This window comes from Pithys albifrons, chromosome 18, assembly GCF_047495875.1.
Source record: "Pithys albifrons albifrons isolate INPA30051 chromosome 18, PitAlb_v1, whole genome shotgun sequence".
In the NCBI taxonomy this organism is placed as follows: Eukaryota; Metazoa; Chordata; class Aves; order Passeriformes; family Thamnophilidae; genus Pithys; species Pithys albifrons.
Window position 1 is genome coordinate 14,900,320 of NC_092475.1, and position 14,179 is coordinate 14,914,498.

Sequence of the window (14,179 nt, forward strand, 5' to 3'; positions counted from 1 at the left end):
CAGTTGTAGTGGGTGATGTTTTTCTGAGAAGTCCTCACTCAGTGTAGTTCAGTTGCACATTTTAAGCACCCGGCGATAGGGACAGTCATCTGTCATGTGCTTCCACCTCAGTGTGTGAACAGACCTACTGATCAAGAAGTTTAAAATAGGTGTGAAGGGATTTGGATGTGACAATGCTCTTTAACATGAGCTGCCTTCAGGGGCAATGGCTGAGCTGTAGCCAAGCACAGCAGCACAATTGCACAAGGACAGATTACACCACTGCTGCCTAAGTACAGGCATAAACGGTTCACAGAAGGCAAAATCTCTTCTGGCCTGGTACTTCCCAGCTCTTTTAGGCAAAGTTGTGCTTGGTTTCTGTCCATCTGACAGTCTTGGGCAGACTGATGGATTCTGATCCTACCTGCACCTCCTGAGATCATGTGTTTGTCAATGCATTTGGCCTCTATGAGTTTCTCTATGAGAAAGCACCTTCTATGGTGCTTTCATTTCCTTGCCAACTCCCAAGGAAACCTCTCTTTTCCTATGGCCCACAGGTTCATTTTTTTCCTTTGTCATTAGCTTGATGAGGCTGGGGATTGATGTGCTCTGCTCTCCAAATTGTGGTGCTGCTGGAAAGGCCCCTCTCCATTTTGCTGGTTACTGTAGTGTAGGCACCAAAAAGCCAAAGTCATCCAAGGAAGAGTGTTTGGAAGCAGGACCTAGAATGAAAGAGCTACAGGTGAGGATTTCACACTGAAGCAAAGGTCAGGAGTGTTTATTTTGAAGGGAAATGTAGAGGATTTCTTATAAAAGCTAGCCAGGAAGTTACTAAAGCAAACTATGAAAGGTTATAGGAGAGAGGTATGTGTTGGCAAGAGCCTCTTGTCCCTGCACACTTCTTAGGTCCCATTGCTGGTTGTGTGAGTGTGGCTGCTCAATAATGCACCATTTTAACAGCTTGGTTTTCTTTTGCAGTCCTCCGGAACATCTTCATCCTGTCGTGTGTGCTCATTTTCTGCTCCTTCCTGTTCCCCGTCCTGTGGCATCTCTGGATTTATGCAGGAAGTGCCAACTCCAATTTTTATTATGCCATCACGTTGACTTTCAACATCGGGCAGGTGAGCAGAGCGAGCAGCCGGGGCTGCGGGCAGGGCGCTGTGGGGGCCTGGCAGTGCAGGGAGCTCTGCAGGACGTGGCTGTCTCTGCACCCTGCCTGCTCCTGCACAGCAGCTTCCTGGCTCTCCTCATGGAGTCTGCCTGCGCCTCCCTCTCTGGCACACTAATGGGGAAGAGTTCTGGTGGTATTTTAGCTACAGCTTAACAGTCCAACCAGACTGTGCTGGAGCAGAGGAAAAGCCTCTCAGTATGGTAGGACACAGCAGATGTGAATGCAGAAGGGCAGTAAGAAAAGCTCCAGAGCAGCACCAGTGGGCCAGAAAACAGGCAAACGAGAACAGCCCATGCACAGGGACATGGCACCAGTTGGTCTGAGCATTGCACCTCACTGAGATGTGGGCTCAGGGGCACGTGCAGGGTCCCAGTGATGCCCTCCCTGCCTTTCTCAAGGCTCTTCTGGATACATGACTGCCACTGGCCTCAGGCACCCTTGAATGATGGAGAGCACACGGGTGCTACAACCTTTTGTAAGTCTTTCATCTGTGCTGTTTGTCATGTCCCTGAGCCCTGGGACAGTTTCACATGTGGGTGAGCAGAATGTTCATTCCATGTTAAAGTTGCCTTCATTTTGAATGTGCCTCAGCCATTTGTGCTTGTCTGCTTCTCCTAAAGCCAGGGGAGCAGTTTGGCCAAGGGCTGAAAAGCACCTACTTGTACATTCCCAACCCCTTGATAAATGGGGAAAAAACCCATTTGGTAAAAGCCAAAAAAAGAGACTTCAAAGGGTGAGGGGGAGAATAGAGATACTGCTGAGAGGGGCTTATAGGAAATTGGAAGTAGTTCATTAGCTCTCTAACTACATGTCTTGCTATGGAATGAAGGGAATAGTAAAACTTTAATTCAAGATACCAGGTGTTGATATTCTAAGAGGATTTTATTACCAGCCTGAAAAAGTCAGAGCAGATCATGCAAGGTCTTGTGCTTTGTATAAATGCAGACAGAGCAAAAGTACCTTTTGTTTTGCTTGTAAAAAAACCTGTCCCTCACCCCCACCAACCTCAGCTCTTCCTTTTCCCATTTAAACATCTGCAGAGAAATTTAGTGAGAAATTTAGTTAGAAGTGAAATCTCCTGCACTGACAGAGCCTGTCAGCAGTTTAGCAAAGCAAGTGGAGCATGGCTGTTTCCCTCTCCCTGGGCACCTCTGCCCTGCTCTGTCTGTTCTCCTTCACACTTTCTCCCCTGACCTCAACAGTCTGCAGCTTCGTTTCTCTTTCCCACAGTCTCCACCTGGTCCTCCATCCTCTCCTGTCCTGTCATGGAGCCTCTGCAGCAGCTGCTGTGTTTTCTGTGCTGTATTGCACAGCAACCCAGGCAGACTCTGACTGTCCCTCCTTCCATGCCCTAAGCACTGCCTCATACTTCAGGTCATACAGTGCCAAAGCAATGCTTTAAGTGGCATCTGGAGAATAACTACCAACTCAGGATGGCACAGAAAAGGTTTTCCATTCCAGCTATGTGTTCCTGTGTGCAAATGGCAGGGGGCAGTAGTCCTGGAAAAGGGTCGCAGTGCAAGAGGCTGTGACAAATGACATGACTGAGCCAGGTCCCTGCCCCAGCCCAACCTGCCCCAGCAGAGGCAGCTTCTCAAGGTGGCTGCTTTAGAGGAAGAACTGACACCCCCTCCTGTGACCCTGGGGCTCCCAGGCGAGGGAGCAGACCCACAGTGGGCCTCAGTACAATCAGAGCTGTACTGGCTTGGGGCAGAGCAGCTGGAAAGCTCTGCCCATAGGAAAAGGACCTGGGGGTGCTGGTCAGCAGCAGCTGAACATTGGCCCAGGTGGCCAAGAAGGCCAATGGCACCTGGCCTGCACCAGCCATAGTGTGGCCAGCGGGACCAAGGCAGTGAATGTCCCCCTGTGCTGGGCACTGCTCAGGTACCTCCAATCCTGGGGTCAGTTCTGGACCCTTCCTGGTAGGAGGTTGTAGCCAGGTAGGGATCAGGCTCTTGTCCCAGGACCAAGTGACAGGACAAGAGGAAACAGCCTCAAGTTATACTAAGAGGGTTTTAGATTGGATATTAGGAAAAATTTCTTCACCAAAAGGGTGGTCAGGTGTTGGAACAGGCTGCCCTGGGCAATGGTGGAGTCACCATCCCTGGAAGCATTCAAAAGCCATGTGGATGTGGCACTTGGGATCATGGCTTAGTGATGGACCCGCCACCTGGTTTAATGTTTGGACTCAATGATCTTGGAGGTCTTTTCCAACCTTAGTGATTCCATGATTCTGTGAAAGTGGGGCTGAGGAGGGAAGGACCTGTGTGATTTCCACAGTCAGGTTTCCATGTTCACTGCAGTTCTGTGGCCCCTCAGTTGTGATTTCACACCACATCACAGCCTGAGGTACACACTCCTCCAGGAACGTGCCAGCCTCCAGGCTGTGGGGCAGCAGACTCAGACCTGGACCAGGAGAATGTGGGGGACAGTCAGCTCTGTTCACCACTCAAAGAGAGGCAATGTGAGAACAAATGCAGGGTCAGCTGCCCCACAGAGAGGGCATGAGAGCAAAGGGGGAGGCAGGAGATGCAGCAGTGGTGGGGGTGGAAGAAGGGCTTTGACCTGGTATGGCTCTTGGATTTTGTACTGTGGAGCCACAGCCTTGAATTTTGGCTCTTCATCCCTTGGCCTGGTAAGTGTTATTTGTTAAACTGCTAAAACTTCTGTTGGCTAAGGCTGAACTGGGGAGCTGTGGAATTCCTTCTGCTGCCTGCACACTTCCTACCCCTTCAGAGTAGAAATGGTAGCTGTTCAGCCTGGATAAGAGAAGACTCCATGGAGACCTGAGAGCCCCTTTCTGTGCCTGAAGGGGCTCTGAGAGAGCTGGAGAGGGACTTGGGGCAAGGGCCTGGAGGGACAGGACAAGGGGGAATGGCTTCCCACTGCCAGAGGGCAGGGATAGATGGGATACTGGGAAGAAATTGTTCCCTGTGAGGGTGGGCAGGCCCTGGTACATGTTGCCCAGAGAAGCTGTGGCTGCCCCATCCCTGGAAGTGTCCAAGGCCAGGTTGGACAGGGCTTGGAGCAACCTGGGATAGTGGAAGGTGTCCCTGCCCATGGCATGGGGTAGAAATAAATGGCATCTGTAGTTGTGCTTATGAATGCATTTGTGCTCATAAGAGCATTAAGTGCTAACATTGTCCAAACACAATAGCTCAGCAGGCAGGAGCTACAGAATATCCTGAGCTGGAAGGGGCCCACAAGGATCGAGTCCAGCTCTTAAGTGAACGGCCCATACAGGGATCGAACCCGCAGCCTTGGTGTTATTAGCACTGTGCTCTGACCAGCTGAATGAATCTCAGGATCATGATTCTTGAGGTCTCTTCCAACCCAAACCATCTGTGGATTCTGTGGTGAACAGTCACAACTGAGAAGTTTTGATAGCCAGCAACAGCAGAAGACTCTGCATTTGAGTTGAACTGCATGACAGTTCACCCAGGAAGTTTACAGAGATCATCTCGAGTGTGATCACATGGCATACACAGGACAACCAAGGGATCAGACCCAGCCAGCAGGGGTTTTGGAAGAGCAGGTCCTGCCTGATCAACTTGATCCCCTTTTGTGACCAGGTGACCTATCCTAGTGGATGAGGGAAAGGCTGTCTGTGTCTGCCTGGACTTGAGCAGAACTTTTGGGACTGTCTCCCACAGCATTCTCCTGCAGAAGCTGCAGCCCTGAGCCCAGAGGGTGGTGGTGAATGGTGCCACAGCAAGTCAGCATACAGTCACTGATGGGGTTCCCAGTACACAGAATTGGGTCTAGTCCTGGTTAATATCTTTATTGATCATCTGGATAAGGGAATCAAGGGCAGCCTCAATAAATCCATGGACGACACCCAGTTGGGTTGGAATGTTGATCTGCTGGAGGGCAGGAAGGCTCTGCAAAGGGATCTGGACAGGCTGGATCAATGAGCTGAGACCAGCAGTGTGAGGGTCAACAAGGCCAAGTGCAAGATCCTGTCCTTGGGTCACAACAACCCCCTGCAGTGCTCCAGGCTGAGGGAAGAGTGGCTGGAAAGTGCCTCTTGGGAAAGGACTTGGAGGAGCTCATTGACAGAAGCTGAATATGAGCCCTGGTGGCCAAGAAGGCCAATGGCACCTGGGCTGTACCATCCACGTTGTGGCCAGCAGGACCAGGGCAGTGTGATTGTCCCCCTGTGCTGGGCACTGCTGAGACACGTTGAGTGTTGTGTCCAGTTCTGGGTCCCTCAATTGAAGAAGGACATTGAGGGTCTGGAGCATGTGCAGAGAAGTAAATGGAGCTGGAGAAGGGTCTGGAGCACCAGGAGTGGCTGAAGAAACTGAGGTTGTTTAGCCTGGAAAAAAGAAGTTCCAGGGGGACTATCTCAATCCCTGGGACTCCCTGACAGGAGGGAGTAGCCAGGTGGGGATTGGGCTCTGCTCCCAGGCAACAGGTGACAGGATAAGAGGACACCACCTCAGGTTGTGTCAGGGGAGGTTTAAGTTGGACATCAGGAAGAATTTCTTCACAGAAAGGGTGGTCAGGCATTGAAAGGGGATGCCCAGGGAGGTGGTGGAGTCCCCATCCCTGGAGCTGTTCAAGAAATGACTGGATGTGGCACTAAGTGCTCTGGGCTGGGTGACAGGATGAGCATCGGGCACAGATTGGACTCAATCTCAGAGGTCTTTCCCAACCTTACTGATTCTGTGACAGCACTTGTATGGAAGGAGTCCTGTGGTGCAGCTGAGATGGCCTGTGCAACTTTGGCACAGCTGGGCCTGCCACTTTTGTGTATTTTGGCCAGTTTGTGAAGCTGCTGTCTCCTTAGCAGAGATGTCTGTGAGAATACACTGATAGCAAATAGATTAGTATGAGTCTTCCCTCCCTGAACACTGAGGGGATGGACACAGTATTCCCATGGTTGCTTTCTGGTGGTGCGTGCTGGGCAGCCTATGAACTGCTTAAACCCCTCACAGGATCTGTCATCGACATGTGTCCCTCTTTATTCCTTGGTCTGAAGCACCACTGATGTGTCTGAACATCTCACTCCACAGATCCTGCTCATCTCAGATTATTTCTATGCCTTCCTCCGTCGGGAATACTACCTCACTCATGGACTCTACTTGACAAGGCAGGATGGGACAGAGGCCATGCTGGTTTTGAAATAAGGATTGTGCCAATCTTTCCCTGGGACATGGACTACTCTGAGGAACATGCAAAGCTTGGGTACGTGGGGTGGGTGGGGAAGGTTCCCTGAATGAGGTCTGACTTTGGGACTGAGGTTCTGGGAATACCCCACTGAGCTGTGGGCTCAGCACAGGGACTGTCAGAGCTGCAGTGCCTCCGGTGGAGCATCTCCCTCCCCTCAGCTGTGCTTTTCACTGCAACCTCAGACATTAGCTCTGGGCAGTCCAGCAGGAACTGGAGAGTGTCTGAGCTAAACCCTCAAGGGTCCAGAAGGAGCTCAGACTGGAACCTGTTTATTTTTCCATCACTGCATCCCAGAGATGTTTGCTTCTCCTGGAGCCTTCCCCTTCACTGCTTTGACTAGTAACGCTCCTGCTTGGCACGAGGCAATCCCTGGGTAGCTGGTGCCCAAGCCCTGGCTGCAGAAGCCGTTTCTGGGTGGTCCTGCTGCTGTGGGATCTGGAAAAATCCCATGTGCTCAGGCACAGTGGGTGCTGTGAAAGAGATGGGTGACCACGGATGATGACCTGTTGGAAGGACAGCTGGAGCTGCTGCCACAGGTGGTAACCTCAGCACTCAAACACAAGTGAGAACAGGAATTGGGGTGGAAGCGGGAGCAGGGAGGGTACTGGGTAACTGCTTTACCCTGTTGGAGAAACACAGACACTTCCATGCCAGGACCATGCACGGAGGCATTGCAGGCCTCAGAAGGGATACTGCTGAGGAGATGGACTCCCACTGCTCCCAGTTTCTGTCGGGTGGCAAAGCCTGGCAGGGCTGGGCTCATGCTCTGCTACTGTGATCACTCGGGGCAGCGGCCTGGACTAGCGACCAAGAGGTGTCACAATCTCCCTGTAAGGCCCCAGACCAAATCCAGGAGGAGCCTCAGTCACTGCTGTTACTCTTGGGCTCCTCATGTTGCACAGCTGCTTAACACTACTGGATGTGCACTTCTTTCTGCATTCCCCCCATGCCATGGGCTTGTGGCTGTGCGTGGGGGCTCCCTGGAATCAGCCCCCCCTGGTGCCCCTGCTCCCCAGCCTGTGCTCAGACCTGCTCACCTTGCAGCTGCTGCTGCTGACCCCTGAATGTGGCCCTCTGGGGTGAAGCCACCAGGCTCTGCTGGCTCTCTGGTGGCACTGTGACCGCAGTGTGACAGCCACCTCTCATGTCCCCACTGGTCCCAGGGGACATCTGAAATGTTGGGAATGTGACATGGAAGCCGCAGCTGGTACTGAGCTGCTGAGATGGATGTGCCCAGGCAGGTGTGTGAACAGACCTTTCTTTCTGGACAATTAAAACTTCTGCCTTACTGCTGTCAGTGCTCTGGGGGATGTGAAGCCGAGCCCAGCTCAGCCCTGAGGGCACAGGAGGGACACAGCAAGGCTGGGCTGGGCAGGGCATGGCAAGGGGCATAATAAACTGTGCGAGTTCTAAACACCTGGTGTGCTCCATGGTTATGGGGGAGCTGGAGGGTCTGGGGGCTCTAGGGGGCACTGGAAGGTACACGGAGGAGGCAGGAGGGGACTTGAAAGCAAACACAGGACTTGGGAGGGAAAACAAGTGACCAAAAAGCAAATAGGTCTCTAGGCCAGACTGAAAACCCCTTCCCTTGGCTTTAGGGAAGGCCAGATGTGCACAGGTAACCCAACAGTGGTGTAAGAAAACAAGAGGGTGACTTAGCTGGAGCTATGGGAGAGTGCCCATTTTAGAGCCCTCTCTTCCCACAAAGCCAAAAATAATTCACCATCAGGAGAAAGACGATGCTGGGAAGGTGGCAGGACTGACCTGAGGGCTGCAGGCATCATCTCCATCCTCTGCAGCAGCTGGATTTGTACCTGTGGCTGTGCCCAAGGTGCCATTGCTGGTCCCACCAGCCCCCTGGGCAGGGTCCGTCTGGGTTTCCCAGGGGAGCAAGTCCCAAAGCTGGACTCAGAAGTGCCCCTGAGGAAGGTAATGGGGTGAGTGCTGGGGCAGGGGAGGAACAAGGGGCACAGGCATGACATTGTCATGAGGAGGGACAGAGCAGGGGCAGGGGCAGCCAAGGGGGAGGAGTGTGGTCAAGGATAGGGAAAGGGCAGAAGCAGAAATGGGCAGGGGCATTGTCAAGGACAGACAGAATCAGGGGCAAAGATATGGAAACATGGGTCAAGGGCAAGGCAGGGCAGGGGCTGGGTAAAGGACAGGGACAGAAGCACTGGCAGGGGTAGGGGTAGGGAAAGGGCAGGCAGAGGGGCACAGGCAGGGCTGGCCACGCTAAGGCAGCTCAAGCAGGGACTGGGTGCCCTGTCCTGCTCCTGATCAGGGTTCCAGAGGAAGTTCCTGGAGCCAAGACCTTCTCACCCCTCCAGAGCCCTGCCACTGACCAAGTGCACCCTGAACTTGCTGCTGCCATCAAAGCCTGGTGGGGACAGCAGGACTGACAGCAGTGCAATGGGCCCTGCCATGGAGATCAGCAGCAATCCAAGTTGCCTGCAGGAGGCCCAGGGTCTGGGTCAGGCATTGCAGTCTCCAAGCCACCATGCAAGGCACACGGAAAGTCCTTCATTGGCCTAAATGCAGCACTGTTGCAGTTGAACCCACAGGCTCACAGCTGTACTGATTGGTCTGTGGGGTGGCATCAGTGGAAGGGGCTGCACTGGGGCACTGCACCTCCTCACTGGTCTGCAGGAGCTTCTCCAGTGGCATTTGAGGTAGGAGGCTGCCTCAGGAGGGGTTCCCTCCCTCATCTGCTGAGCCCCGGCTCTCCCAGGGGCTCTGGCTCAATAGGATGTCAGCACGGGCTGGCTCTTTGGGAGCAAGGGCCACGTGCCACTGTGGTCTCCAAGCGGGTGTTGGCAGTTGCTACAACCATTGCAACAGTCTTGTTGTAAAAAGCAACACATGCAGGACCTTGCTGTTGATGCCAAAACAAGGGCTCCCCTGTGTCCTCTGGGCTCCCCACTTGGCTCCAGGAGACAGCTGGGGCACAAAGGAGGTGATGGCCATCCTAGCAGCACACAGGACCTTGCTCTGCAGGGGTCACATCCTGGGCCCCCACGAGCCAGGACAGGCTGCTGGCACCCACACCCCCGTGTCACGCACCATGGCCGGGGAGGGGCCAGCGCAGCTGAACATTAACCCCGGGCGGTGTCGAGGGAGCGGCTCCCGCAGCCCAGCGGCACCTGCGATGAGGGGGCGCCGCGTCCGCTACCACCTCCTGGTAGGTCCATCCTGGTGAGGTCCCACATGGCAACAGAGGAGCTGGGAGTGAGCTCCGGGGCAGCGCTGGGAGGCTCCAGCCAGGCTGGACGGATAGACAGGGGCTGCCCTGCGGAGGGCAAGAGGCTGGAGAGGTGCGGAGGGTGATGGGCACACAGAGGACCTGCCCCTGCAGCCCCTCTGCCCCCAAGGATCCAGGCACCCTGGCGGTGGGGGATCTGCCGCCTGGTGTTGCCCTCTCTTGTCCCTCTTGTCCCCTCAGGGTGGTCAGCAAGGAATTGCTGCCCGCCTACCCTTGGGCATGGGCTGCACTCAGTCAAACTGACCATGTGGCTGGGAGAGACACTTGTCACCAGCTGCCACCAGGACCAAGGCACATCCCTGAACCCATCCACACTTTGGGGTCAGCCCAGCTATGGGTAAGGAAGGAAAGGCCAGGCTTTGCCCCTTCCACTGGAACTGAAGTGGGACTGGTTATGGAAGCCTCTCCTGCCTTCTCTTCCTCTCCATCCTCCTCGGGTGGCCATAGACCCTTGAACTTCTGTGTGCAGCAGCACCATGGCCTGACAGTGCCAGGACATGGCATGGCATGGCACAGCAGGGCTGTTGGGAGCAGCAGGCTGCCAGGAGCTGGGCAGGAGTTCAGCCTGGTGCTCATCCCAGTGGACTTCGGGCCCCTCTGCCCAGCTCCTGGACAGAGGATGGGAGACACCCCATGCACTGCAGGAGATGCTGCTCCCTTGGGCCCACAGGGATGCTCATCTCTACCTGCCCCCAGCCTGCCCAGGATGAGGAACCACCTGTGGGATGTGAGGAACCACCTGTGGGATGTCAGGAACCACCTGTGGGATGTGGAGAGGGGCAGCTGGGCTGGGAGGGAGCCCCAGCAGCAGCCCCAGCCCTGGAGGAGCCATGCAGGCTGGTGCTGAGCACACCGAGCAGCATCCTGCAGGACAGGGAGATCCACAAGGTGAGGGACGCTTCTGCCATCATGGGGACCCACCCTCATGCTCATCTCCCCTGTGCCACAGAGCCATGGCCACTGTCCTGTCAGGAATTGGTCCAGTGTGAGGCCAGATGGGTGATGTTCCCCATGTCCCTGGGGACAGTCACCTTAGCAGCACCTCCATGTCACCTCTTGAGGGTGGGGGGAAGGATGCATAGGGAGCCATCTCAGAAGGGTTTGCAGGGTGATGATGCTTGGGAAAATGTGTTGGAGGCCGCTGGGTGGTCTGCGGATGTGAGAGGTCCCTTGGGAGTGTGTTTAGGAGGAGGGTGGGTGCTTGAGAAAATCTCTTGGAAGGACGTTTGGACGCTCAATGAGATCTCTCAAGAGGATGCTCGGGGCAGGGAAGGATGCTCAGCAGCAGCCTGGCAACCCCGACTGAGCCCCCTCTGCCCCAGCTGGGCCCCCACCTGCCCCCTCGGCTGACGCTGCAGCCCTGGCAGCTGCTGTACTCCACCCGGCGGGATGGATTCAGCCTGCGGACGCTGTACCGGCGCGGGGCCGAGCAGGGCTCCCCGGCCCTGCTGCTCATCAGGGACACGGAGGGACAGGTACGGCCCTGCCCAGCTACCCCACGGCACTGGGGGCAGCGACCCTGCGTCCCCTGGGATCTGGACACATCTTTGCTGCTGGCAGCAGGATGGGGGACAGTCTGGCATTGGGGAGCCCCACCAAGCACTGTGCCATAAGTGTCCCCTTCTGCTCCCCACAGGCCTTTGGTGCCTTCTTCTCCAGCGCCATTCGCTGCAGCAGCGGCTTCTCCGGAACAGGGGAGACCTTCCTCTTCTCCTTCTCCCGGGAGCTGAAGGTGGTAACTCCAGGCTGCCCCGGGGCAGGGGGGCTGGCAAGACCTCTGGGACCCACAGCAGGGGCTGGGGAGGGGTCTGAGGTGACACGGCTGTGCTTGGCTGGATGTGGGTGCAGCAGCCAGGGGACCCTGTTGGCAGTAGTTGTCCAGGGCTGGGGCAAATCTCAGGCAGCGTGCAGGGAGGCTGAGGGAAAGGGACTGCCCAGCTGGATGTCACCAGGGACCCTCCCCAAGGCAGGGCAGCCCAGCTGGGGGGATGTGGAGGCAGGTCAGCCACATCTGTCTGAACCGGAGGGCTCTGTGTGTGTGACAGGACATCAGCAGCAGCAGCTGCCCCTGGGAGGGGCACGCAGGGCTACTGGGAGGGGTAGACCAGCACCAGAATGGTGCCCATAGCCTCGGCCAGGTCTTCCTCTGGAGAAGTGGGATACAGCCATGCTAAGAGCCAGCTCAGCTCAGCAGCCCCCAGCTGTTCCTCACAGGGTTGGGGCACAGTGTTCCCAGGGACAGGAATGGGGACACTGTGCCCCAGCCCACGGTCCCTTATCCCCATGCAGGTCTTCAGGTGGACAGGCAGGAACAACTTCTTTGTGAAAGGGGATGTGAACCTGCTGATGGTTGGTGGGGGCAGGTAGGAGCTGCACTGGTGGCTTCAGCCACACTCAGGGCTACCAGCCCTGATGGCCATCAAAGCCATAATCTGAGCCCAGGCTGCCCTGTGGAGCTGGGTCCAGGCACGTGATGGTGGTTTGAACCCCAAAACGCTGGCACAGGTTGTCCAGCAGCACTGGCCATCTCATTGCCTGGCTCTGCTGCCTGCTGGGACGCCTGTCCATTCCCTGCCTGCTCCTGGCCTGCTCCTTGCCTGTGGGCATGGTGGCATCCCTGGCATGGCTGCTTGTTCTGTCCCATCCCCATTTTGGGAGACAAGGAGTGGGAATGGGAGGCAGCTGATTCCCCAGGAGGTGGCCTGGGAGGTCTCCAGGCATGGGAGGAGGTGGGACAGGGGACCTCCACCCAAGTGTGTTGTTGGCACATTCCCAGTGGTAGGTTTGGGCTGTGGCTGGACGGGGACCTGCACCACGGGGGCAGCCACCCCTGCGACACCTTCGACAACGAGCCCCTCTCGGCCCGGGAGGAGTTCTGCGTCCAGGACCTGGAACTGTGGGGTCTGGCCTGACCCCACCAACCACACCTGGGGACAAGGGTGGCACCAGGGCTATGCTTTGAGACTCTTGTGCACAGCTGTTCTCTGCCAGGGCCTGCTGAGCCTTTGGGACAGTACCAGCCTCCCTCCTGTCCCCACCAATGTCCCCATTTCATGTGCCAGCAGGGGGTGGGGACAGCAGTGGGGTCTCAGCCCTGCAGCGCTGCTGCGACTGTGCCAGGGAGCCCAGGCTGGCAGCAGGAACGGCACTGCTGTGGCACCGCACACCTGCCTGTCTGGGATGAGGCAGAGCTGCCACGGAAGGGGGCACATGGCAGAGCCAGACCCCACAGGATGCAGGAGCAGCCTTCAAGAGTGGCTCGATGCCAGCAGGGCTGGCACGTAGCACCGTCACCACTCCTCAATAAATGGGCAGAGCTGCACTCCCGGCCTCGTCCTTGCTCTGGAAGTGATGAATGAGGGTGTGCAGAGCCCGTGTGGGGAGCAGGCCGGGAGCTGTGCCAGCACCAGCCGTGCCCTGTCCCAGCCCAGCCTGCATGGCCACAGCAAACCGGGAGGGTCAGCCTGGGACACTGCGTCAGGGCTGTGCAGGGACCCGTCCCCTCCTCTGACAGACTCGATTCTCTCTGTCCACCCTGTCACCCCACGAGGACTGGGGCTTCCTCCTTGGGAGGGGCCAAGCTACACTGGGCATCCCAGCCCAACTTGCTCCCACCAGGGAGGAGTGACAAGAGCCCTTCCAGGCCCCTTCCCACCCAGAGCTCCATGACCTGTTGCCTCTAGTCTGGCTGACAGGGTTTAGCCTCTCACCCCTGGATGCCGGGCCAGCTCTCCTCCACCATCCCTGTCCCAGCAGCAGGATCAGCCCCACAGGTATTCCAGGCACGGGTGGCTCATGGCTCCACAGCAGGGCAATGGCATGCCTGATTTGACCACATTTGCTGTATTTATTGTGGGAGCACAACTGAGTGCTGAGCTGAGTGCCACCCCCTGACATCCCCTGGGTCAGCTCCTGCCCCTAAACCTGGATCCCACCGAGCCCCAGGTGCAGCGCTTCACACACTCACCCTCCCTCCCTGCCCTCCTTGTACTTGCATTGAACCTCACCAGTCATTTCCCCGCTGATTCCATCTCCCACAGCCCACCCATGCCACCTCTCCAGCAGCTGGCACCTACTCCTTGCAGCACACACCCACAGGCTGTGGGAGATGCATGGAGGAACAGGCAAGAATGGATTTAAGGCAAGGACAGCACAGCCTGATGACGAAGCTGGTGCAGGACTCTGGCTGATAATGCAGTAACTGGCCCTGCTTTCATACCCTTTTCCTGCCCACACCTTTGTTCCTCACTCCTCCTCCATTTTCAGGATCCCACCAACCTCCTCCACTATCCTGGACTCCCAGGGTTACAATCCAACCAGCAGTGAAGTTCTGGTTGCCTGTAGCTTCTTGAGAGCCCACCAGTTAGTGGGAGCAAGGAGGTTTGTCTCCCTCCCTTTCTGAATCCTCCCAGATAAAAAAAAGACCTTTCTCCTGCTGCCCATGCCCTTTCCAAGGCACCATGACACCGATCAGGCCCAGCCTCATCACCTCCCTTGCCCACGAGGGTTGGCTCACTGGTTCATTGTTCACAGCTCCTCAGACCAGGTGCCCTTCGGAGAGCAGACCCTGCACCCCCTACCCCCAGCATGGCCTC

The 14,179-nt window shown here is 56.4% G+C and overlaps 2 protein-coding genes across 3 annotated transcripts in view; both read left to right on the forward strand.

Annotated features, from left to right (window-relative positions):
- The window catches only part of PIGU (phosphatidylinositol glycan anchor biosynthesis class U), a 35,490-nt gene extending 27,757 nt beyond the window's left edge, over window positions 1-7,733 (forward strand). For both annotated transcript variants that reach the window (XM_071573114.1, XM_071573115.1), the window contains 2 exons: window positions 958-1,100; window positions 6,169-7,733. In XM_071573114.1, the coding sequence (XP_071429215.1) occupies window positions 958-1,100; window positions 6,169-6,282 (257 nt within the window). In that variant the 3' untranslated portion in view covers window positions 6,283-7,733. The remainder of the gene's footprint in view (window positions 1-957; window positions 1,101-6,168) is intronic.
- A 1,602-nt stretch (window positions 7,734-9,335) lies between these two features.
- TLDC2 (TBC/LysM-associated domain containing 2) lies at window positions 9,336-12,838 on the forward strand. The gene is made up of 5 exons (XM_071572909.1): window positions 9,336-9,503; window positions 10,907-11,059; window positions 11,221-11,316; window positions 11,874-11,947; window positions 12,361-12,838. Exons 1-5 carry the CDS (start codon window positions 9,387-9,389, stop codon window positions 12,494-12,496), a joined length of 576 nt encoding a protein of 191 aa, XP_071429010.1. The 5' UTR covers window positions 9,336-9,386; the 3' UTR covers window positions 12,497-12,838.
- The last annotated feature ends 1,341 nt before the right edge of the window (window positions 12,839-14,179 follow it).